The sequence below is a fragment of the Podarcis gaigeae genome, assembly GCF_964106915.1.
Source record: "Podarcis gaigeae genome assembly, chromosome: 17".
Classification (NCBI taxonomy): Eukaryota; Metazoa; Chordata; class Lepidosauria; order Squamata; family Lacertidae; genus Podarcis; species Podarcis gaigeae.
In genome coordinates this window covers 13542588-13568948 of record NC_139694.1, presented here as the reverse complement: position 1 = coordinate 13568948, position 26361 = coordinate 13542588, and the positions used below count along the sequence as shown (strand labels likewise).

At 40.6% G+C, this 26361-nt stretch overlaps 1 protein-coding gene and 2 long non-coding RNA genes across 8 annotated transcripts; 1 reads left to right on the top strand and 2 right to left on the bottom strand.

The window, feature by feature from the left end:
- Positions 1-397: 397 nt before the first annotated feature.
- Positions 398-7468, bottom strand: LOC310835363. Its single transcript, XR_014559600.1, has 3 exons — positions 6876-7468; positions 1602-1690; positions 398-803 (listed from the first exon to the last, which is right to left on the bottom strand). It is a non-coding gene; the product is annotated as an uncharacterized lncRNA (long non-coding RNA).
- A 4056-nt stretch (positions 7469-11524) lies between these two features.
- Positions 11525-17616, bottom strand: LOC310835290. The gene is made up of 2 exons (XR_014559514.1): positions 14877-17616; positions 11525-12463 (listed from the first exon to the last, which is right to left on the bottom strand). It is a non-coding gene; the product is annotated as an uncharacterized lncRNA (long non-coding RNA).
- Positions 17617-17660: 44 nt separating this feature from the next.
- On the top strand, positions 17661-26120 carry KLF4 (KLF transcription factor 4). Of its 6 annotated transcripts, none has more exons than XM_083719297.1 (5): positions 17661-18188; positions 18378-18498; positions 20421-21369; positions 21463-21627; positions 24515-26120. In XM_083719297.1, the coding sequence occupies exons 1-5, from the start codon at positions 18184-18186 to the stop codon at positions 24688-24690; spliced, it is 1416 nt and encodes a 471-aa protein (XP_083575423.1). In that variant the 5' UTR covers positions 17661-18183; the 3' UTR covers positions 24691-26120. The 6 variants fall into 6 exon arrangements, with proteins under 6 accessions (XP_083575423.1, XP_083575422.1, XP_083575421.1 ...); XM_083719296.1 differs by having other exon boundaries at positions 20418-21369; XM_083719299.1 differs by having other exon boundaries at positions 17867-18188; positions 20470-21369.
- The last annotated feature ends 241 nt before the right edge of the window (positions 26121-26361 follow it).

Genomic DNA, 26361 nt, shown 5'->3' with positions numbered 1-26361 from the left:
TGACAAATACAAAATGCTATATTCTCTGCCAGCGTTCACATATGTAATAGATTCACACACACCAAATCTGATATCACATCTAGCTAGTTCTGTCTACCTTATTATTGTGATTGGTTAAGGAAGACGTTATGTATTGTTTATATTTTGGAAATTCTGTCCATAACCATTTGTTGTTGTTTAATCGTTTAGTCGTGTCCGACTCTTCATGACCCCATGGACCAGAGCACGCCAGGCACTCCTGTCTTCCACTGCCTCTCGCAGTTTGGTCAGACTCATGTTTGTAGCTTCAAGAACATAACCATTAGAAAATGTAAAACACAAAAGTAGAACTGAATTTGTTTTTGTTTTGCTTTGTTTTGTCTTTTTCTTTACTCTTAATGGTTATTTATTTGAAGAAATGAAACTGTATGAGATTACCACTTTGGCAGAACTGATTGTCTGGAAAAGCTCACACAACCCTTCCTTCACTTTCAAACAACATGTGTTGAGAATCATAAAATCATAGAATTGTAGAGTCGGAACGGACCCTGAGAATCATCTAGTCCAACCCCCTTCAATGCAAGAATTACAATGAAACCATCCCCATGGCTTCTGCAGGTAACTAAAAACAGCACTGAGTTTCCCAGAAATAGTAAGGGTAAGTTGTTTAGTTATAATACAGCAACACTATAAGTTCTGCTCCGAGCTACTGCAGTGTGGACTTCTGAGATCTTTGGAACTTGCAGAAAGACTCTCCTACAGACTGCAGCAATCTACTGGGTGTATAAGGGATAAGGCGGTCTCTCAAGTAGCCTGGTCCTGAGCTGTATAGGGAGTTGGAGAGAAGGACAGCAAAGCAAACTCTTTCAATTGAGCCCAGGGAGTAAAAAGTTTGAAAATGTCTGCACTAATCTGAAATTTAAAACATTAATTTAAAATGTTGATTCGAATCTGCCAGAAAATAATCCGTTTTCCAATAAGCTTGTTGATCCTTAAAAAGCAGTCTATAGTATTTGTTCAGGTGGACCACAAGACCATGACTAAAATAGCAGAAGAACATGTGTCAGAGGCTTCTGTACAAAGTCCACTGCATCCTTTTGTACTGAAATAACATGTCTGTCTGGTAATGCATTTGGTCACAACAGAAACATCAGAATGCCCTTCCAGCTGCTTGCTTATTTCTTCGACCAAGATGAACATGATAAGACAAGGAAAATTAAGAGAAAAGGGAAGTCTGGATTGGCTTCACATGCTCTATGCCAAAAGACGCTGTTACTCTGAGTACTTTGGAAAAATCTGGTGTTAAGGTAGACTGATTCCAGGGTGCTCTTCTAATAGAGTCAGATAATTCTAAAATGTGTGTCCAAGAAGTGAACTTCTTATGACTTTAATGAATCCTACACACCAACATTCTTAGCTGTTTATGAGTTTGTGAATTTTAAGCCAGGTTAGTCTATTAAATCAGGGAAGAGAAATTGAACTATGAACCTTTTTTTAAAAAAAAAAAACCTGCAGGGAGGGGGGAATTGCAAAGAAAGCTAGCAGGCTAATTCAGAAAAAATGTATATTCAGTAGCTGGAAGCCATGCAGTTCCCTGTTTAAATTCAGGAAACCAAGATTACTTTTGTGCCTTTAATCAATAGATCTCCTACTGTCAAACTGAATGTGATGATGGTAGCCAAATCTGATTGATGTAATGTCATCTTTGTAGCTAAGATGAAAACATACAGGTTTTATATACTATAAGTAAAATTTGTCAGGCTGATGAACTTTAGAACAGTATCTTTCCACAATAAGCAACATATTACTATGTGTTTACACAATACAGAGGACCAAGTTTTCAAACAATGATAAATCATTACTCTGGATACTTTCTGCAGGTTGCTGCGGGTTTTAAATGTCATTTATGAAGTGTACTAGCAGAAATCAGGATGTTGCCCTTGGAAGATGTGATTTTCATTGAAACTCCCCTGAATTTCAACATATATAATTTACTCATAACATGTTGCTTATATTGGCAAGTCTATCCCTTTATGTTCTAGAGCTTTCAGCCTAATAATGTAACTTCGCTCTCAGAAAAATATCTTGATTTACATAGCCAGCAGGTTATTGACTCTGGAACCACAATGACAAAAGGGGCACCCTCAAAATTACTTAAAAGATGAGCCTTTTAAGTTGAATACCTCTCTTCCCATACCTTTCAGCTTCTCAGATGAGATGTATTCACTGTAAGGCAGCATCCAAGTTCTATTTTTTTTCTTCAAAATTTTTATTAGGTTTTTTTTAATAAAAGAGATACAAAAATGAAAAACAGCATTGTTTGTGTCTTTACAAAATTTCATAACATCTTTGGACTTCCTCGCGTCATCCGCTCGCACTTACATTGTTCATAAAATTTTTCAAGCAAATTACCATCTTATTTGTAATCTTATAACCAATCATTACAATATAGTCTAATAATACTCATCTAATTTAGTGATGGCCAATTGTTTATAATCAAGCATCCTTCTTAGCATTCCATCAAATTACAATAATTTTGTAAATAAATCTTAAATTTCTTCCAGTCTTCTTCAATCCTTTCTTCTCCCAGGTCTCGAATTCTGCCAGTCATTTCCGCCAGCTGCATATAGTCCATCAGCTGCATCTGCCATTCTTCCAGCATGGGTAGATCTTGAGTTTTCCAGTTCTTTGCGATGAGTATCCTTGCTGCCGTTGTTGCATACATAAAGAAAGTTCTGTCCTTCTTTGACACCTTCTGGCCGACAATACCCAGAAGGAAGGCCTCTGGTTTCTTAGTGAAAGTATACTTAAATACCTTTTTCAGTTCATTATATATCATTTCCCAGAAGGCCTTCACTTTAGAGCAAGTCCACCAGAGGTGAAAGAATGTTCCTTCATCTTCTTTACATTTCCAACATTTATTGTCAGATGAGTGGTATATTTTGGCAAGCTTAACTGGGGTCATGTACCATCTGTATATCATTTTCATTATATTTTCTTTCAAAGCATTACATGCAGTAAAGTTTAGCCCAGTGGTCCACAACCTTTCCCATTCCTCAAACATAATGTTATGCCCAATGTCCTGTGCCCACTTTATCATAGCCGATTTAACCATTTCGTCTTGTGTGTTCCATTTCAACAGCAAGTTATACATTCTTGAAAGTACCTTAGTCTTAGGTTCTAACAGTTCAGTTTCCAACTTCGATTTCTCCACCTGGAACCCTAGCTTTTTGTCATTTTTAAAAACTTCTTTAATCTGAGCGTAATGTAACCAGTCTCGCACTTTATCCTTCATTTTTTCCATACTCTGCAATTTCCAGTTATTTCCATCTTTTTCTAATATTTCCCAATATTTTGGCCAATTGGCTTCCATATTGGGTCTTTTTCGGGCCTTAGCTTCCAGAGGTGAAAGCCACCTTGGGGTTTTATTTTCCAATAAGTCTTTATATTTTGTCCAGACATTAAACACTGCTTTTCTGACAATATGGTTCTTAAAGGCCTTATTGATCTTAACTTTGTCATACCATAAGTATGCATGCCAACCAAAATTATTATTAAACCCTTCCAGATCCAACACATCAGTGTCTTCGAGAAGTAGCCAGTCTTTTAGCCAGCAGAAAGCTGCGGCTTCATAATACAACCTTAAGTCTGGCAGGGCAAAGCCCCCTCTTTCCTTTGCGTCAGTCAGTATCTTAAACTTAATTCTGGGCTTTTTGCCCTGCCAGACAAATTTAGAAATATCTCTCTGCCACTTCCGGAAGCATTCCGTCTTGTCTATAATCTGTAGTGTTTGAAACAAAAAAAAACATTTTTGGCAATACATTCATCTTAATAGCAGCAATTCGGCCTAACAAAGAAAGCTTCAATTTTGCCCAACTGTCCAAGTCTCTCTTAATTTCAGACCAGCATTTTTCATAATTTTCCTTAAATAGACTCAGATTTTTTGCTGTTATGTTCACCCCTAGGTACTTTACCTTTTTCACCAATGATAATTCTGTTTCTCTCTGAAACTGTTCTGATTCAATATCTGTCAAATTTTTCCCCAACACCTTAGTTTTCTGTTTGTTTAACTTAAATCCCGCCACCCGACCAAAATTGTCAATCAATTGTAAAACTCTTTTTGTACTAGATTCCGGCTCCTGCAGTGTCAAAACTAGGTCATCTGCAAAAGCTTTAAGTTTATATTGTTTCGCTCCGACCTGGATCCCTTGCACCAACCGGTCCCCTCTGATCAAGTTTAAGAGCACCTCCAGGACTGAGATAAATAACAGAGGGGAAATCGGGCAGCCTTGTCGTGTTCCTTTTTCAATTTTGAACTCTTCTGTTACCACATTATTAACAATCAATTTTGCTTTTTGTTCTGAATATATTGCGTCAATCCCATTTTCAAAACCCCTCCCCACTCCCATTTCTTTTAAATTTCCCTTCATAAATTTCCAAGAGATGTTGTCAAAGGCCTTCTCCGCATCTATAAAAATTAGCACTGCTTTAGTGTTTATGTCAGTTTGCAAAAGTTCCAGGACATCAATAATGTTCCTTGTGTTAGCAAACATGTGTCTGCCTGGGAGAAAGCCTGCCTGGTCTTTATGAATTACTTGACTTAAAACTCTTTTAAGTCTGTTTGCCAAAACATCAGCAAATATTTTGTAATCCACATTTAAAAGGGAGATGGGGCGGTAGTTCTTGAGCTGTGTCTTTTCAGTTTCTGATTTTGGTATCAATGTGATGAACGCTTCTTTCCACGATTCTAGCGCCTTCTTTCCCTCCATAATTTCATTGCTGACCTCCAGCAGTGGTTGGATCAAATAATCACTTAATGTCTTATAGTACTTGGAGGTCAAGCCGTCTGGCCCTGGAGATTTGCCCAATTTCAAGTTCTGAATGGCATGTTCAATCTCTTGTCGTGTTATTTTGCTGTTCAGGAGTAGTCTATTTTCTTGTGACAATTTTTTCAATCCGTTTTTCCTCAAAAATTGTTCAATCTCAACTTCATTCTGCGGCCCTTGAGTATATAATTTTTTAAAATATTTTTGAAAACACTTTCTAATCTCCACGGGGTTCTGTATACTTCTTCCTTCAATTTCCAAATTTGTTACTATGTTCAATTTTTGTCTCTTCTTCAACTGCCAGGCCAGCAGTTTCCCACATTTATTTGCCGATTCAAACGTTTTTTGTTTCATTGATTTAATCTTCCATTCTATTTCCTGGTTTATCAGTTTTGAATATTGTGCCTGATGAAGTTTAATTTCTCTCAAAATCGGCTGTGACTTCGGATTGGCTCTTAGCTTCTTCTCTAGTTCTTTAATTTTCTCCAGAATCTTGTCTTTCTTTTCATTTTGTGTCCTTTTCCTTATGGCATTCTGTTGTATCAAGAACCCTCTCATCACAGCTTTGCTTGCGTCCCAAATTGTTCTTTTTTCCACCGCGGTGTTCAGGTTTATTTCAAAATAGTCCTTTATAACTTTTTGGGCCTTCTTAATGATCTCCTGATTTCTAAACAAATTGTCATTCATCTTCCATCTAAAGGAGCCGGTTGGTAATAATGTCATGTCCATTTTCAAAGCATTATGGTCGGAGCATGTCCTTCGGCAGATTTCCACTTTCCTGACCTTAGGTGCCAGACCTCTAGTAATCCAAATTTGGTCGATTCTTGTCCAAGTCAGTTGAGCCTCAGAGAAAAATGTTCCTTCTTTTCCTAGGGGGTTCTTGATTCTCCATATGTCAATCCAGCCCATATTTTCTGTCATTTCAAAAAAGGTCTTTGGTAGTCTGCCATCTTTGGTAACTTTTTGACTTTGCGACTTATCCATGTTAGTTGATACAATCCCATTCATATCTCCCATCATTATGATGTTGTCATAGTCCAGATATTCCAGCATGCTTTCATGCAACTTCTTATAAAATTCCGATTTCCCATCATTTTGTGCATAGATTCCTAATATCAAAATTTTTTCTCCTTGATACTGTATTTCAATTGCCAAAATTCTAAGGCAGCATCCAAGTTCTAAGTCTCCCAAAACCTGGAGCCAGCCCTGCTGAGTTGCTTTATTTGTTTAAACAAATTTGCTTTGTCATATTAACGATAATAATAATATGGAAACCTCTACTATAATTTAATATGTCCTGGTTTTTCAACTGATCATTTATTTTTGGTCACCATAGAATCTATTGTGTATATATATGGAAATTTGAGGCAGGAAGCAATTTTCTAAAAGTTCTCCAAGCACACCACTGCAAACAGTATATTGAAATGAAATATTTCACAAATGGGAATTGGGCCATTTCGCAACCTCAGTTTCTCATCTGTATTGATGAGGGGGTGGAGAGATGGATAGAGAACCAAAAGCAGTCACGTATACTAGCTGTTGCTCAGACCTTTGCCAACAACATTTAACACACACTTTAACCACTGTTGTTGTTTCTGATTAGCTACTTATTTTGTTGCTGAAGCCTGAAACTGCCAATTTCAAACACCCATACCCTGCAGAAAGAGTACTTGACCAGTACTTTCCAGACAAGCAGCTGTACAGATTTGTGTCTAAATGCATTTTAAAGCAAATGGAGAAAAAAATACTGAATGCTGATCCCAGGAAGTTTAGAACCCACAGGGCAAAATTCATATAAAATTAAGCATGTTTCAGCCATATTGATTTTGACTGGGGGGAAATTAAGTATATACAGTACTTAATTAAAACAATAGGATTTAAAAGTGCATATTATGTTACATTCTTGTAAAAGAATTACTTCTAGAACATTTTGTCCCACTAGATTTGTTATTTGGGTCTTTCCCCCTACCTTCATTCTTCCATACAATTTATCCAACTAGCTCCATACAATCTACTTAAATATTCCACACACCTGTATGCAAAAATGTACTTTGCACACAGACTTTTTACCTTGACTGAATTGCTGTAATAGGAGCCCTGATGGAGGTACTGAAATATTGGTTCCGCTCACCAATTTGCTCCTGTACAACCTGAGATTCAGATTAAGCAGAAACAAGTTTAAAGAAAAATAATTGTAGAGAAATGAAAAAGAAAGGGCAGAAACTGAAATAATATTTCAAAGTAGGAAACAATAATAAATGCATTTGTAACATTATTTGATTCCTGTGTTTGAAACAAATGTAATTTAGTGATATTACACTAGTGAATGAGTAGCAGCAATTCTAAACACACAGACCTGGGAATATTTCTCTTTGAACTCAATAGGATTGACTTCAGAGTAGACATGCACTGGACCGCACTGTCAGTAAAATCAAAATAAAAAATTGCAACTTATTATTGGCTGTATAACTCATATTGAAGTCAATTCACACTACATAACAGCAAGAGTCTGATACTGTTCAGTCATTTGTTGACCAAGCACTTCAACAGCCTTTAAAGTTCATAAGCATGAATATAAGTATAAGCAACAAATATAGAAATCATAATTTTAAAAATCCAGTGTGTTCCTATAGTATCCAAAGATTTCACGCCTCCTCCCACAAGCCTTTAAAAAGAAATTGCCCTTGACTTTGGAGTTTTAACATTATGGTTTTCTAAATTTTCTCTAAGCAAATCCCACCTCACATTACTGAACATGGTCAAATTGAAACAAAAAAAAAAAAAATCCTTCCAGTAGCACCTTAAAGACCAACTAAGTTAGTTCTTGGTATGAGCTTTCGTGTGCATGCATACGAATGTTAAGTTAGTTCTCATACCAAGAACTAACTTAGTTGGTCTTTAAGGTACTACTGGAAGGAATTTTTTTTTGTTTTGACTATGGCAGACCAACACGGCTACCTATCTGTAAATGGTCAAATTGGATCAACTTAGAAGTGATCCCTCAAAACGCTATACCAGTAGAGGTTTCACTGAAGTGAAGATTTGCACTAGGGAAATACAGTTTTGAGGATGACAACATTAAACAAGAACTGAGTAGCAACTTGCATCATTTTTAAGGTTTCTTGTACCAAAACAGCTATGCGGGGGAGGGGGGGAGGATTAGCAACTCTGATAATGAGATCAAAAAGAATCCTTCACCTTTTACGAGATCAACAAGGGATTAGTTCTTGTCACTAAATGTCAGCAGATAACACTTGGAATAAAGCACAGAAAACAGATTTGTGGACAGAATAAAGTTGACATATTTGGATGATGGATTTACTTTGAAGTTTCCAGCCATTGCAAGTCTAACTCTTTTAGACAAACCTCTTGCCCAAAAATACCAGTCTTAACAATTGTGTGACATATTGACAAGATGACATGTTGTGTAACACAATCAAGGGAGACTGTCAAATAAAATGGAAGAATTTATTTATGGATGAAAGCATTATTTGGCAATCAAGTTGCAGTCTGAATGCAAAGTCACAGTTCCAGCTGATAATTGTTAGGTTGCTCATTAGAATCCTCAAATTTATTCCTGGGATTATTAATGAAAGCAAATATTCTTTTATCTATTCCTCCTTTCCATTTTATCCTTCTAGCATATGCTTTAATTGTACCCTGGAATACTGAGGGTGCTGGTTTATTTAAAAGAGCAATTTGGAGCTAACATAGTAACAGCATACCCACTACCTATAGCTTTATATCCAACAACATACAGATTGAAAACATGATTTTTGTTCACCATCCCTTTAAAATAATAAACTATGCTAGACATATTCATAGGTGACAATTTACCTGGCAGCCTTGGACTGCAATCCTAAACATACTTACTAGGGGGAAAAGACCATGGAAGCTGAGTGGATTTACTCCTGACTAAATAAACATTATTTGTGACTTTCACATGTGCCTATTGGACTTATCCTGAAAGTAGACAAACTGCAAAAGGGTGGAATACTATTCACCTATAGAACTGTTTATTACAGTTCTGTAACGTCAAAAAAGCTCATTCATTTTTTTACCAATTCATCCCTATGGTGAAGAAGTCATATTCAAGGTACAAGCACAGAATGCAGATTTGCAGCATTTACTTATAACAGAAGAAGACTGTGCTTACCCTATCTCAACCCACACCAGTACATTCTCATATGCTTGGACTACTGCAATGTGCTCTACGTGGGGCTACCTTTGAAGGTGACCTGGAAACTGCAATTAATCCAGAATGCAGCAGCTAGACTGGTGACTGGGAGTAGCTGCTGGGACCACATAACACCGGCTCCCAGTACATTTCCGAGCACAATTCAAAGTGTTCGTGCTGACCTTTAAAGCCCTAAACAGCCTCGGTCCTGTATACCTGAAGGAGTGTCTCCACCCCCATCGTTCAGCCCAGACACTGAGATCCAGTGCCGAGGACCTTCTGGCGGTTCCCTCATTGCGAGAAGTGAGGTTACAGGGAACCAGACAGAGGGCCTTCTCAGTAGTGGCGCCCGCCCTGTGGAACACCCTCCCTTCAGATGTGAAGGAAATAAGCAGCTATTTTATCTTTAAAAGACATCTGAAGGCAGCCCTGTTTAGGGAAGTTTTTAATATTTAATGCTGTATTGTTTTTAACACTCGAATGGAAGCCGCTCAGAGTGGCTGGGGAAACTCAGCCAGATGGGTGGGGTATAAATAATAAATTATTATTATTATTATTATTATTATTATTATTATTATTATTATTATTATGCTGCAAGTAAAGAAATACCCCTTACCGTTGCTTAGTGCCAGGCTGGCATCTACCGAAATACAGTAACAACAATAATATGCTGGTAAAACAAATGGACACAATTAACCGTTCTTTGTCAACCTACTGAAATAAATGAAACTTCCACAAGAGTACAGAACTCCTTTGCATGTTCTGTTTATTTCAGTGGTGCTGGCATAGAAGAAGTTCTGATGAATCATATCCACTCAGCATTACTGAATTAGAAGGACAAGCACCAACTAAGCACAAAGAGGTCATTTTTAAGTACCTTGGGGGAAATGCCAAGTTCCAGGAGTGTGGGAGTCCTCTGCAATGCACCTCCACTGAGCCTTAAACTAGGAAAGATGGGGCATACAAGTGAGAATTCTATCACATTGCCTCTGACTTTTCTGAGTGTGCAATGCCAAGTGAGAATGATAATGTTACTTGGACATTCTTTGGGCCCTGGCAGATGCATGACCTTGCCACTCTGTGTAGCTGCCCCTGCCTGGAAGGCTGCCATTCAAGTGGAAGAGAATTTTATATTTCCAAATCTTTGTCCTACTGTACATTATGATGCCAAAAATCTGTCTTTAGTTATAGTATCAATGACTCACCATGTAGAGCCCATGTCAAAGATACTAAAGTTGTTTCCATATTGCTCTAATTAAACTATCATGTCTGTGCAAGAGAATGTTATCGTAGGATAATAGTATCCTGCTGCTACATAAATGCCAAAGCAAAGCTGGAGACATTTAAGGCAAACTCTTGAAGCAAAATATTTACTTTCAGAACAGGAAACATCAATTCACTCCTCCATCTTTTATTATGGAGACCAATGCCCCACTCCCAAACATACTTGCATGCACGAGAATTACATTTAAAAAGTTGGACTTGCCTGTATTTAAATATACCTTAGGAGTGAGTTAATAATTCCTATTCAGTTTAATAAATAAATACAGTAAAATATGTGTAAGAGAATAAATATTTATCGCTTTGTGAGCTGGATATATACATGTAATATTGTAACAAACGTACACCAAACAGTTGCATCCTTACTGCCTAGTTTATGATCAGTTGAGAAAAAGCAGCATTGATTGCTGCTTGGGAGGAACTATTTTTGTTGGAAATGTTGTGCAGGAGAAAAGGGTTAAATCCCCACTTTCCATGTGCTATTGCCCCATTCTCTGTGGCTGCATTTTTAAGAATATATTTATAGGGACACGGGTGGCGCTGTAGTCTAAACCACTGAGCCTAGGGCTTGCCAATTGGAAGGTCGGCAGTTTGAATCCCCGCGACAGGGTGAGCTCCCATTGCTTGGTCCCAGCTCCTGCCAACGTAGCAGTTTGAAAGCACGTCAAAGTGCAAATAGCTATTTACCACTCCAGCGGGAAGGTAAATGGCGTTTCCGTGTGCTGCTCTTGTTTCGTCAGAAGCAGCTTAGTCATGCTGACCCGGAAAAACTGTCTGTGGACAAATGTGGGCTCCCTTGGCCAGTAAAGCGAGATGAGCACCGCAACCCCAGAGTCATTTGTGACTGGACTTAACTGTCAGGGGTCCTTTACCATATATATATATTTCTATACTGCCCATCATCTGGGGATCACAGGACAGTTTACAACATAAAAACACAAAAATACATACCATAGTAACAAACTTTATATACTAATTGCAATCATTTAGTAACAAACAGCAAATATAATAAATGCAATCATAGATATATGTAGTTTGACCCTAAGAGTACATAAACCAAACATTGTAGTGACTTAATATGCAGCCATCCTTAAAGGCCATCCTCAGAACCCCTGTTTAGGTGGGTGGTGACTGAAGAGATGGCCAGCTTGATTTCTCTCCCCAGAGAGGCTTGTCGGATGGCAATTTTGACATCATTTTAGTGCCAATACTTTTTTTTTTTTGCCTGACATTTTTGTCATTTGGTGTAAGCTGGCTGTAGTTTATTTATCTGTTCTGCTGAATTTAAACATTGCTTTTAGCTGTTGCTCTGTCATTTTATCTCTTTGATTGCTGTTAGTTTTATATTTATTATTATTATGGTACTTTTTTTGCTCCTATTAACTTTGCTTTAAGATACCATGGAAGCTTTAGTGAGCAGCAGCATAAATATAAAATAAAAGTAATTATATTTTATGCGGCTAACGCACTGAGGTTGAATCTGGACAAGACAGAAGTACTGTTTCTGGGGGACAGGGGCTGGGAGATTTCCCTGGTCTTGAACGGGGCAATTGTGCCTCTGAAGGACCAGGTGCACATGGTCATGAGTATTTTATAGTGTAACTGCAATATAAATTATATACAGTTTTCCCTTTAGTTTACCGTGACCCAAAGTCAACTTCTTGTTGAGTCAAAGGTGCACAACACGTTCTGACTTGAGCATATGAGTGGGTATTATAGGGAAAGGTTAGGATGGCCCTGCGAGAGGACTGGAGAGACGACAGAGAGAAATGTCGACTTAAACCAACCCCCTGCAATGCAGAAATCCTGCCCACAGCTGTCCCTGGGTGGCCTTGAACCATGAACCTTCTAACAGCCAACCACCAACAGCCAGACACACTGACCTATTGGGCAACAGGCTCCATGTTTGGAGCCAGGCCCATCCCACCTGCTATTCCTTTTCATTGCATCCTGTTTTCACCATGTTGACCGCGACACTCATTGTCGGCATCAAACCCAATCCACTTGTTGGTCCCAGCCGGGTGCAAACTACATTTATTTGCAAATGATATGAAGTTCTGTTCTGTTTTAAAGAAAAGCAGTCTCAGGAGGCTGTGATTTTGAGTGAAGGAGAAACACCCTTAATTCTTTGCTTTCAGTCTCCTTGAACTATTTTCAGTAGCAGCTCCTGGAAAAATGATGACCTGGATGCACCCTAAAACTAGAATATATAGTAAACAGTAAAAACTATACATCTCAGGCATGAAGGCAAACCCTTAATAAGGAGGAAAGCTTTTTTTAAAAATTCTTTCTCATGTTTCCACATTAATCATTTTACCGTCATGCTACTCATCATATCTTCTGTCAAGAAATGAACTTTCTACCGAAACATCTCCATTCTTGCGGACCAGAGATATTAACTATTAATATGGTGAAACATGAAATACCAGTTTGTAGAGAGAAAGCTGAGCATTTTATTCTTTCATGGTTTAATTTAGTCATCAAAGGTTACTCACTCTCATGTTTATAAATTATATAGAGCAGAACTTAACTCCCCCAGATTAACCTGTTTGGAAATAATAGATTATGAGAAGGGAGGTTCATAACCTTTAAATATACAACCAGCCTCATTTATGAGGCCACCCCCCATTCTTTCCAGAATCTACAGCTGAGAAATATTTTTTAGATGAAAGATGAAAAGCAAAAGAAGTTGGTACATTTACATTTCAGCTGGAAGCTACATGTTTATACATCTAGTAATCTCATACTTGCGGGACACGGGTGGCGCTGTGGATTAAACCACAAAGCCTAGGACTTGCCGATCAGAAGGTTGGTGGTTCGAATCCCCACGACAGGGGGAACTCCCGTTGCTCGGTTCCTGCTCCTGCCAACCTAGCAGTTCAAAAGCACGTCAAAGTGCAAGTAGATAAATAGGTCCCGCTCCAGCGGGAAGGTAAACGGCGTTTCCGTGCGCTGCTCTGGTTCACCAAGAAGCGGCTTACTCATGCTGGCCACATGACCCGGAAGCTGTACGCCGGCTCCCTCGGCCAGTAAAACGAGATGAGCGCCACAACCCCAGAGTCGGTCACGACTGGACCTAATGGTCAGGGGTCCCTTTACCTTTACTAATCTCATATTTCTTTTACGGGGTAGCCATATTCTGTAGGGATGCGAGTGACGCTGTATTCTGTATTCTTTGGAGACTACCTTTTTCTCCACAAAATGGGGTAGAAGTGTATTTTTTCAACTCAAACAGATCTTTCACGTGTATGGTGAAAAGTCACAATAGTCACAAAGTTGATGTCATCCAGCAATAAAGGATGTAAGTTATGGAACACATATACTCAGACATAGGTGAGACAAAATCAAAGAGATATTATTTCTGCATATAGGTGGGTGAAAAGGCAGCAAAATTCTACAGAAATAGGAAACTTCATTTCCATAAACAGAGTATAAAAGGGAAGCAATGGTTTAGAATCTCTCAGCCACCTTGTATTACTTTTATAATGTCAAGTATTTAGAGTGTACCCACAACCCAGTTCCTCAGTGTAGTTAGTAATTCAAAATTATGACATTTCCAGGCACTCCAACATTTAACTAACAAAAAGAGCAGTTGCAATTTGAAGCAGCAAAAATATTAATATGATTGTGTGAGGGAACCATTACGTCGTTCATAATGATGCAGGTTATTGTACTTAATTTTGAGGAACCTGTAACATTCATTCCAACATTCTATAAAATTTACAATATCCAAAGATGTCTTATAAGTATTAATAAGGTCTAATGTTATAGACTTCAATGGAATTTACAGAGCACTGGCTGCTATACCAGTCTATTTAGAAGAAAGTCAGTTGTATGTATATATAGAATTGCAACTTAGTTCCTTCTACATAAAAATTCTTAGATCATGCAAGAAGGCTACATAAACAAATATTATAATAATTCCTGTGACGTAAAGTGAAGCTAGTTATAAAGTAGTTAAATATTCTGGACAGTGTCACTCTTACAGTTCAGATCTTACTCAGTAATTATAGAATATAAAAATCATGTCAATCCAAGCTCTTAAGGACAGAAAAAGCACCACATTCCAGCACTACATATTACTGGAAGAACACATCAGTTTAGGAAGCAAAGAAGAATATTATTATTATTTTGTTTATTTATTGAATTTATATGCTGCCCTTCATCCAGAGATCACAGGGTGGTTTACAACATAAAAACACAAAACATAATAATTTAAAAAAACTACAACCCCCTCTCCTCATGGAACAACAAAGTGGTTGTCTGCTGGAGACAAAACAAAATGTTCCTTATCCCTTTCAACAACTAAAGCAGGGGCAGGGCAATTAGTTGCAATTAAGTGACACATCCTAGCTTGTGACACAGATGAATGATCTGAAGCTTTTGTAACTTCACATAGGGGGAAAAAAATCTTCTTTCATCCCTCCTAACAGTGTTTGCTTTACTTCCTGTTCACTTTCAACCTCCTCTTACTTTTCTGCTCTGCTTTCCATCTTTTTCTCATGTCACCAATAGCAAAAATCTATACTGATACTGATCCTTACACAGGGAATTGTAGCTCTACTACACTATGTTGCCATAGTTAAATGTGCAAACATTAGGCAGACTCTTACCAATTTGTAGCTGGTGGTCAATGATTGAACAATTCCAGATCCAGGATACCTTATGTCCAAGATACAGCAATAACAGGGTTTCCAGAAGCCATCTAAAATTCTCTGAGCTGTGAAAAATTGTTTTGGAACTGCTATACTACTTGAAAAGCTAATGGAGCATAAGCTTTCATCAAGATCAGTTAGTCTGAAACAGTAATGGTGGACAAAGACTACTTAGCAGAACCACAATTTTTCCCTGTCACTAACTACATGTCCTGGGCCCACATTACTGGATTTCTCCAAGGCTGCATACACACAATACGTTAAGAGCACATTTTAAAAGTCCAGGGACCAGAAGTTCATTAAGTGTGTTGGGAATTGCAGTTCTGTGGGGATTCTTTGGAAAAGTGATGTGTTTTAAATGTATGGTGTGCATGCCACCCAATATGGCTCCTAAACCTAGTAGCACTTTATTCAGGGCAAATTTTGGGGTCCCACACAATCTAGTATATGAAGATAAACGTAATCTGAACCCTGTTACTCGTGGTAATTACTGTTTGACCAAATCATGTGGGTATTGCTCAAACACAAGTTGGAAATGCATACAGAAGAGCAGTGAGGCGAGACCTGTTATACTTTAAGTATAGGCAGGTCCAAGCAATACAAATGAAAAATGAAAAATCCTGCATTAACTGGGGCAGAACTGAACGGATTGGTTGGGCCTGAACACGGAAAGCCTGACTTCAAATCTCTGCTTGGCTATGAACTGCCCTGGGCAGATGTTTCAAGTGAATCTCCCCTTGCCATTGTTGTCAGGGCAAAATGGGATAGTTAGGATTTTTTTTTGGGGGGGGGGGAGAAGTGTAGGGAGGGGTTGCAATTCCAGAAAGCAGAGCAAGCAATACGTGACTTTCTCCCCCTCAGTGTAATGGCTGCCGGGCTAATGTGACATTTGTTTGGTTCTTGTTCCTCTACACCAGGATGCAAAGGTGATGGGTGAATGACAAGGCATCCTAGTGAGTAGCCTGGCAATGGTGGAGACAAAGGGCAGGTGCTAAAGCTTAAGCCTGCCTGCAGGCCCTGTCCTTTGGGCTGGAAGCATTTCCCTCTAATTCAAAATGAGCGGCGGGCAGCTCTGGCTGAGAGCATTACTCAGGGCCAAGCTAGACCTGCAACTGATTGTGGGACTAACAATTAAAAGTGTGTGTTTTATTTCTGTCCTGGAAATGGTAACCTGGGGACGGAGAGTTGAGGGTGGGGGGCAGGTGTTCTAAAATAAATGGACAAAATCCTTCTCTAAAGGTGCTATCTGAATATCAGATGACGACTCCAGACCATCCAAGTGTCCCTATTTTCCAGTGACAGTCCGGGATTTACAGAAGCCGTCCCAGTTTCTGATTTTATCCCAGAATGTCCCGCTTTTCCTTAGGATGTCCCTATTTTCGTCAGAGAAATGTTGGTGGGTATGGAGTTATGTGACTCTGAAGCCAAGGAGATAAAACTATACAACCTTTAGAAGATTTCTGAAGGCAGCCCTGTATAGGGAAATTTTTTAATTTTCAATGTTTTTTTGTTTTTATATATGTTGGAAGCCACCCAGAATGGCTGGGGCAACCCAGTCAGATGAGTGAGGTGCAATTATTGTTGTTGTTTTCATTGTTTTTTAATGTTCAGTGTTTTATTATGTTTATATATGCACTGTACAGATGGCTGCAGTATAAATAATAAAATAATAATAATTATTATTATTATTATTATTATTATTATTATTATTATTATTATTAAATAGGATGTCCCTATTTTCATCAGAGAAATGTTGGAGGATATGGAGTTATGCAACTCCTGAGCCAAGGACATAAGCATATATGTACAGGGAAGGAGATAAGTATATGAATACCATAGGGATGTTTCTTTTAAAAATGTTTAATGTTTTATTATGTTTTCATACATGTTGGCAAACTGGCTGAGGCAACCCAGTCAGATGGGCAGAGTATAAATAACAACGTTAATGTTTTGATTTTCGTAATTGAATAGAACGTCCCTATTTTCATCGGAGAAATGTAATTTATTTTGGGGCGCGGGGGGGGAGGGTGGAATCACCTTTTCTATAGCTAAACTCGACGACTGAGGGAAACGCATTTAAATCACTGCCATCTATGGCTTCCCCCAAACCCCCGCGTAAGAGAAAGGCGCCAGAGCTGACCCAGGAGAAGCACAAAAACTGAATCTATGAGCCGCCCTTCCTTCCCTCTCCCCATATATATCTTTATATTTGTGTGTGTGTGTGTTTTATATACTATTCTCCCTTCACGCATAGCGACCCCCCCCCGCTCCCTTTGAAGCCCTCAGGTGCGCGAGACGCCTGGGCGCTGCCCGCTGGCGCGCAACGGCTGAAACGAGGCGCGCGCGGCTTCTCTGTGTGTGTGTGTGTGTGTGTGTGGCGGGAGGGGGGAGGGGGCAGCGCCTCTCTGAGGCGAGGGCGACGAGCAGAAACACAACGGGCGGCTCTCGGCTGCCTCGCGGGCTCCTCCTCGCTGGCGTCAGCGCCGGGCGCGAGCTGCCAACCAGCTGCTCTGCTGACGTCACGGCCCATCCCTTTGCTCTCTCACTCTCGCTCTCTCCCTCCCGCCGCCCCCACGTGCTGGACGGGAGAGTAAAGTTTGTTGTTTTCTCCCGTCGCCCGTAGCGACGCGATGCCCCAGCCCCGCCTCTCGGGGGTGGCTGTGGTGGTGGGCGTGGCTCCCGCGGAGGTGGGCGGGGCGGGCGGGAGAGTTTATAAGTCAGCCTGAGGCGGGCGCGCGGCTTGACAGTTCGCAAAGGCCGCGGTGGGCGAAAGGAGCGGCGGCGGCGGCGGCGGCGGGAGGAGTGGAGAAGCCTGAGCGCGTGACGGGGAAAGATAGAGAGGGAGACCGAGGCAGCGAGCCGGCCCCGCCCGTCAGTTAGCGCAGCCAGCCAGGGACGTGCGGCGGTGGCTGCGGGAGACTCCCGGACTCCCCTCATGGCAGCGGCGCGAGCAGGGAATCCCCGGGAACCGTCTCGCGCCTTCTTCCAGCCGCTGCTCGCGCTGCAATCTGCTGGAGCAGCTCCGTGGCGGGGCTGCTCCTCATCGTAGGAGAAGCCACCAGCAAAAGCTCGTCCTTCGGCTTTTTAATTTTTTTAATATATATTTTTCTAAAGTTTCTGGTTTGCTTTTTTTTTTGCAACCCAAAGGACAAAAGTTAACAACATCCCGTTGCAGTATATATAAAAACATATATCTATATATATATATCACACTAATAATTCTATACTTCTGACCTCCGACCAAGCACCGGCCCTTGGCACGTTAATGAGGTGGGTGATGTTTCCCCTTTTTCCATTTTTTCTACCCCCCCTTCTTCCCTTTGAGGATGCTTGGATCTGAACTTTGAGCATGCCAGAACCGAATTTGGATATTTTTTTTCTTTGATTGCTTTCTGTCTGTGGATGAACCCAGGGCTTCGCCGGTTTATTTCACCCTTCTCCCTTCTGACGTTTCCGCAGGCAGCCGCCCCACGGCGAGTTTGACATGGCTCTCAGCGGCACCCTCCTCCCTTCCATCGCCACCTTCGCAGCGGGCACGGCCGGCAGGGAGAAAGCCTTGAGGCAAGCAGGTGCCAGTAACGTGAGTACACAACCAGGCAGGGCAGTTGTGTGTGAATGCTGACGGGCGGGGGGGGGGGGGGTTTACTCAGGGATCAAACTAGTGCTAGAGGAGCTCAGCTCCCCCAGAACCTGCATTTTTGCTTTTAATGGGACATGAGAATGACCTTCGGCACAGGTGTGGAGTGCATTTCTTCCACCAAAGAAACACTGAATCAAAGAATCACTCAAGCTCCTGTACTGGTGGAATGGGATTCCACCTTAGGGTGGTGCTTCTTGATGGGCTTGAGCCCCACTATCTTTTTTTTTATATATATAAGCTAAAGCATTTGGGGCTGGGGTGGGATGTTAGAAGATGGAGGAGATTCCTATAATAGGATGGAATGTGGAAGTTGATCAGGTCTCAACAGAGTTTGAATGAGACATCTTTAAAAAAACAAAATCCCGGTCTTGTTCGAAAAGGGAGCTATTCCACCCTTTACAATTGTGAAAGCACACACATGGGGGGTGTTGCAATGTAAATGTATATTCTAACAGCAGCTGCGGGGATATGATCCCCACCTTTTTTTTAAAAAAAAAGCAGCACTTTCATCTGACTACAGTACTCTTTTGCTCTGTTGTTCCCTAGACCCTCAGAATGTATGTAAGCACAATTTAGGAAAATGCTCTTACCTTCGGCAGGGGCGTAGCTGCTCCCTGAAGTTCATTCTGTAATGTGGGATGGTAGGGGGAAAGAGAAACTGGGATAGATAGATCTGCTTTACCAGATCTGTGCTGCAGTAAATAAGCTGAAATATGCAGTGTATCGCAACCCAGAATCATGGGTGTGGATACATATGTTTTAATACATGGGCAGCCTTGGGAAATATGCACACCTACTCATGTGCTTAGGTTAACTTTTTGTTCGCTTGTCTCAAGCTGATGGCTTGTACCTACAGCTGCTGTTGTATAATGCATGCTGCTTTACAAAACGCCTACGTGTGTTTAATATCAAATGCAGGCAATCTGATTAACATTGTGCGTGCAGTTTTTGTTGATTTGTATTAATTTTTGTGCTCCTTTACAACAGCAGAAAGCCACATGATACCTTCTCTTTTTTAAGTCATGTAAACTCATTGTTTCTCAGTAGTGTCTAAAACATTGCTTTACTAATAAGTAGGTAAATGTAACCTGATTATAAGGGCATATATGTGACTATACATAAACTTAGGTATAGTCACATAAACACACATAAATTTGCTAACTGGTGCCTTTAATTTTATCACCATGTCTTGTAACTTTTTGCAAGCAAGTTTTTGAACAGACCGTTGGAAAGTTAAAGACTTAAAAAATTATTCCATCTAAACCTTGCAACTTCAGGCTTTACAGTAAAAGTCCTGATAATCCTTTGAACCCGTAAATTAATATTACAGTGCCCCCCCAAAAAAAACCCCACACACCATGTAGCACAGAATGGAGAGGGAAAATGAAAGTTCTCTGCAACATGTCGTGACTTGACAATTGCCTAGTTTGCCTTAAAAGCACATATATCAGAAGTCAAGAGACTCCCAATTTATTCCCCCCTCCCGCAGTGTGTGTTATTTAAGTATTTTCAACACATGATAAAATAGGGGATTGACTATTTCCAGGGTTTCGTTTCACAGTCCTGCAATTCTGCAGCTGATTGCATTGGGCCATGCGACTACTGCTTTGAACAGACTGACAGGTTCACTTCAATCAGCAGAGGACTGTCCCTTGTTGTGTTGTGGCAACTCAGTTGTGTCCCAAAGAGTTGTCTGTGAAAGACTTCTCCCCCTGTTTTGGTGGTCGCCGTGTTTTGCTCATGCCTAGGTTTTCCTATACCTTTCCTGCTTTGCGAAACTCGAAAGTTCAGTGTGCTTTCACCAGCACTGTTTTCTCCTTCTTTACCAACACCGTTTTTTTTTCTTTTTCTGCCCACAGAAGTGGCGGGAGGAGCTCTCTCACCTCAAGCGGATTCCCTCTGTGTTCACAGGACGGCCTTACGACCTCTCTTCTGAGCTGGAAAGCAGCACCACAAACAGCAGCAGTGGGGCTATGTCAAGGCGGGAGACGGAGGAGTTGAACGAGCTTCTGGACTTTGACTTCATCCTCTCCAACTCCCTGATGCCCCAGGAACAACCCACGGCTGCTGCCGCAGCAGTAGTAAGCACCACTCCTGGCCCCTCGCCCGCCGTCACGAGCAGCAACTGCCCAACAGTTACCACTTGCGACTTCACCTACCAACTGCAAAGGGGCGATCACACCGGAGGAGGAGGGGGAGCTATGCTGTACAACAGGGAGCAGGCCCCGGCTGCCCCGTTCAACCTGGCTGATATCAACGACGTCTCCCCTTCCGGTGGATTTGTAGCTGAGCTGATGAGGCCAGATCTGGACCCAGTTTATATGCAGCAGCAGCAACAACAACAGCAGCAGCAGCAGCCATCCCCACTGGGCAGCCTGCATGGCAAATTTGTGGTGAAAGCCACCGTGAACATGGGGGAATACAACAACCACATCAGTGTTAGCAGCAAGAACAACCCAGCTGCTGCAACCTCCCCTTGTTCAGATGGACCTGTGCAGCCTCCTATTTATAACCATGTGCCCAGAATGTGCCAAAAAATCAAGCAGGAGGCTGCCCCTTCTTGCACCATTGGCCAATCCCATGGGAATACTCAGAGGGCGCAGCAACACGATTTTCCCTTGGGGCGCCCACTGCCTAGCAGGACTAACCCTCCCTTGACTCCAGAGGAGCTGATGAACAGCAGAGACTGCCACCCCTCCCCGCAGGGCTTAAGTCACCCAGCTCTGCCGCTTCCTCCAGGCTACCACCCTGGCCCGGGATACCCTCCTTTTCTCCCAGAGCAGCTGCCACCAAGCGCGCTCCAGTATCAAGGTCAGTCTCACTATCTAAATGTTTTTGGAGAGCCTGTAAATATGCCTCGCTTGGTACAAGGGATGATGCTGACTCCGCCCTCTTCACCTCTAGAGCTGATGCCTTCTGGGAGCTGCCTCGCCGAAGAGACCAAGCCGAAGAGGGGGCGGCGGTCATGGCCCAGGAAAAGGACCGCCACACACACATGCGACTATGCGGGTTGCGGCAAAACGTACACAAAGAGCTCACACCTCAAAGCACACCTTCGGACCCATACAGGTAAGCCCTGCTCAACTGTGCTGCCAAGGTCCCAGGCATCCCTTTATCTCATGCCCTTATCTCAAAAGCAAATCTCTATAGCCCAACATCAGCTGTGTAAAGGGTTTTGTTTTGTTTTTGCACACCCCACCCCACCCAACCTAGTAGGGTTGTTGTATGTGGCTGGAAAGAGGTTTTTCCAGAGAGCTGGCATTTGTATGAAAAAGGCATGTTTGCCTGTGGTGCCATATGCATCTGCCCCGCTGTAACTCTGTGCACCGGTTTTGCAAGTCTTCCAAAAGCTTGTGAAACTTGTTTGGTGATATGATGTTGGGACACACAAAAAAGGAGTCTGCATATAGAATAACTGCCTTGCTGTGCAATCCCATCCATCTTCGCTCAGAAGTATCCCAATGTGCCTTGTAAGTGAGCTGCTGTGCTAATTGTGCCCTTAAACTCCTGCATCTCCATCAGTCTGAGAGAATCATCATTCTCATGTACCTATGTATACATCTTTTCTCACACTCTAGTTAAATAGGTTTTGGTGGTTTTGGAAATATTAAAACCTGCTAGCCTGTCTAACAGAGGCAAAGGCATGATGAGGATACACACCCTGAGCAACAACACCCCCCTCAACCATATTCTTTCTTTCTTTCTTTTTTGGTGGGGTACCTTTGTGGTATCCATTTTAAATAGTTTCATTCCACCAGTGTATTAAAATATGCATATCTGTGGCTGCAACCAAGATAAGAATTTAAATAGCGGGAGCCATTAAATATATGGCTTTGCTTACAGATCGGAGGAGTTCATTAAAATGTCTCTGAATGTTTCAGCCACAGCAAAGGAATTGTTTTGCAGACGTGCAAGATTTTCTTGCCTGACTCTGGCCATGTGGCTAGCTAATTACAAGGTAGCTAGAAGTCCAGAGTGAATTAAGCATGTTTATGCTGATAACGCCACTGAGGTGTTTCTTTTGGGGGAATGGAAATTGCAAATAGCTATAATTCATTTATTTTGTTGGACTTGTTGCTTCTGGTTAAAGAGCTTAGTCTCATTTCGATTTTCTCTAAATCAACAAATGTTAGCTGATTGGCTATGATTTTGGAGACCAACTTCTAATTTGAGACTGTTTTGACTTCAGGGGAAGCAGTGCAGCCCTCCCACAAACTGTTATATTTAATTTCTCCTCAATTCTGTTGTATAAAACGGCTGCCAGTTAGCAACAGACTTGGTTAATTAGCTTCGGAAAACATCCAGTTCTGGATTTTCCAGCCAGCCATATAAAGTGATAAAAATAACCAACAGACTTAGTTCTTGCTGCTGAAGTTTATACGTTCATCTTACTATGAAATAATTTTTTACTCGCAATAATTTACCTTGCTGCTTAACACGTTCACTTGGAAATTAAGTCCCCCAGTGGGACTCAATTAAGTCCCCCAGTGGGACTTAATTGTGAGTAAATATTCTTTGAATGGCAGTATTTGTTTTTCAATTAAATTTGCCAGAACTTGAACATCTTTTCTAATTAATAATAATTAGACTCTCTTAAGAAAAAAAATGGGTGTTATGAGTAAAAGTATAGCAGGTAACCTGTTAGTTCATTGAAGACAGGCTTAGCTCTGAATAAGCAAGTTTAGGAGTGCCTTGTTATGTGTTAATAGTGCTAAAAGCCTAGTTTTTAACATGTATACCTGGAAACAGATTCACTGTTTTAAGTGGCACTTTCACTTGTGTACAAGTATTCTTCTTATTATTAGCATCATCAACAACAGTTATTAGTTGTACTACTCATAAAATTGACTCAAACAGACTTACAAGCATGATTTAAAATACTAAAGCTAGGGCATAAAGAATAAAGTTAGGGCACTGTCAGCATGGTTAAAATACATTGAACAACACTGTTTCAGTATCTCCAAACTGCTTGAGAACATTGACTTTCAGAGAAACTTCTGATTGATGTCAATTTCCGCATAAGTTCTTGGTTTGATTATATATATATATAAAGGAGGGTGTTTGTTAAGTTTGACAGTGAAGGACTGCAAATAGCTTTCCGTCGTTTTCTTTAGTTCCCTGAAAAGTGTGGTTGTAACAACAGTTTGATTGCTAAGCTTACCTGAATGGGTGCAGGTTTCCTTTGTAGTCTGAATACTTACATGCAACATTAATTTTGGAAGCAGTCAAGGCAGCAGAGATCGAGAAACAAAGTATTGTGATTTAACATACTGCCAAGCAATCATTGAAAAAAATGTCCCTTAGATGTTTATGCTTCTAGATATGTCCTCATTTTATGTAGACTGGTGACAGATGTTAGCGTGCGAGAATTGGTGGTACAAGTGAGGCATTGTTACCTGTAGTGAACACCAGCTTTGCAAACTAGTTTAATAATACTAGTCCACAGATAATTTTGCTTGCCTAGTCATTTGTGATCAAAAGAAAAACAACAGCAAAGTTTTGCAAAGTTTTCCAGCTTCGCTACCTAGAGGCAATTCTTATTAGCCACAGGTGGCTAGGTATGTGGGTACATTATTTGCAAGCCTGTTTGTTTTATGCCACCGTTCATGGTCAAACAGGTTCTACAGGTTTTTAGAAAACCTGCAGAACTGTTGAAGAGGAATGATTGAGGGATAGGTGTACGCACACCACAGAAAATGCTTCTTATACCACCTTCAGCATTTTGAGGGAAGAAAATTATTGTCTCGCCAGTTGAATAAATATGCATGAGATTTTTTCCTTTTCTAATTTGTTCAGCTATAGCAGCTAATGTGAAGCTATAATGACAATAGTCTGATCCTAGGGAAAACTGTCTGTAACTGTGATTGCTGGAACAAACTTATATTTATTGAATCGTATGATGCACCTATATCTGTGAAGATACAGAAGTAATTGATATGGTTCTTTATTTCTGAAGGTGAGAAGCCCTATCACTGTGACTGGGAAGGTTGTGGCTGGAAATTTGCCCGCTCTGATGAACTCACGCGTCACTACAGAAAACACACGGGGCACCGCCCATTCCAGTGCCAGAGGTGTGACAGAGCGTTTTCCAGGTCTGACCACCTTGCCTTGCATATGAAAAGACACTTTTAAACAGGACGTGGTGAACTTTTTCCTTTACTGCCATGAGAGATTCAGTATTTGACAGCACAAAAGACTGTCTTCCGCCAGAGGGGAGAACTCCACTTTAAAGCACTACAAAGAACCCCAGCGAGGTCTTTCCAAAAAGAAAGCGTGGAAATGAACGGACAATAAAGAAAAGACGAGACAATTGTGGAACTTTTATAGGGGGACAGTGACTGGATCTTGTATCATTCCATTTTTTTTATTGAAAAATCTGACTTGAATCTTTCTGGACTACAGATTGCCAAGGATTGACTGGAAGTCAAGGATATCAGGGTTAAAACGAAACTGTTGAGGGTGGGGAGAATGGGAGATTACGTAGGGAGATGATGGGTGAAGACAGGTGTAACGTTGTAGAGCGGTGGGGGCTGTTCAGCTTTGGCAGTTTCTTCATCTCATTCAATCTAAATGACTCCCCCCCCCCCTACTTTGCCAAGGTTGGAGTCCAAAAAACATGTTTGTGCAAGGTTGCCACAAAAGCTAATGCTGTTCTGCTAATGTGCTTGTGACTTCAGAGACACCTCTCTCTTTTTCTTTGCCCACCACCCAAATTCCTCAAGCAATTTTGCAACAGTTCTAAAACTTTCATTTTTTTAAGGAGAAGAGAGAATGTGTGAAGGTACAACTTGCACTTACCTTTATTTTATTTTTAAAGCAAGGAATGTGGGGGGAAACGGACAAAACTGACACCAAACCTCACCATTTAACTTCACAGAGGATAAATGTCGTGCAAAGTGGGGGGAAATGAGGGGGGGGGTTGCCTCACACCATGGCTGAAGAATCCACTGTGACTTCTCTTTAAATGCTATGTCTGTCTTCACCCTAAATTCCCTTAAGATTTATTTTCAATGCAATATTGTAAACATGTTGTAGTCTTGCAATTTCTTTTTCCTTAAAAAAAAAGCCATTACTAAACTATGTCAAATGAGGAAGAAGAAATTCAGGTACAGAGTTATGGTTAAAAGTCTATTTTCATGGTGCTGAATGACTTTTGGTTCTTAAGGTACCAAAAATGCCAAAGTTCTCAACTGCTGCATATTTGACAAGGAAATACGTTTGTCTTCCGATCTACAGTTAATGATGACCTAAGTCAGGTTGATAAACCTGGCTTATTTGTGTTTGTCTCTCTTTTAATCTTCTATGCAGACAGTCTGTAATGCACTGTGGTTTCAATGTGCAATAATTTGTACAATGGTTTATTCCCAAATATGCCTTAAGCAGAACAAATATTTTTTTTCTATATGGTTCTTTACATAATAAATATGTAATATAAATTTAAGGAGACTTCTATTTTGTATATTTGTAAACTATGAAGTGAAAAATGAACATTTTGTCAGAGTTTGTATTTTGCATATTCATTTTTGCTGAAAATAACTTTTAAATAAACCTATTTTATCTGAGTGCCTTTTCCTTCTTTCTGAATCATGTTGCATTTAAAGCACTGCATTTAAGCAACGTTTTATAGAGCAGTAGTGCTTACTATCTAGCTCTATGCATGTTTATTCTTATACAATCCCTGTTGAGTTCAATGAAGCTTACTCCTAAAGGAAATTACTCTAGGTCGAAATTCAGTGGATAATTATTATGGATAATACTGGCTTCATTTTTTCCCCATATTGTTGTTTCCTTAAAACAACCCTG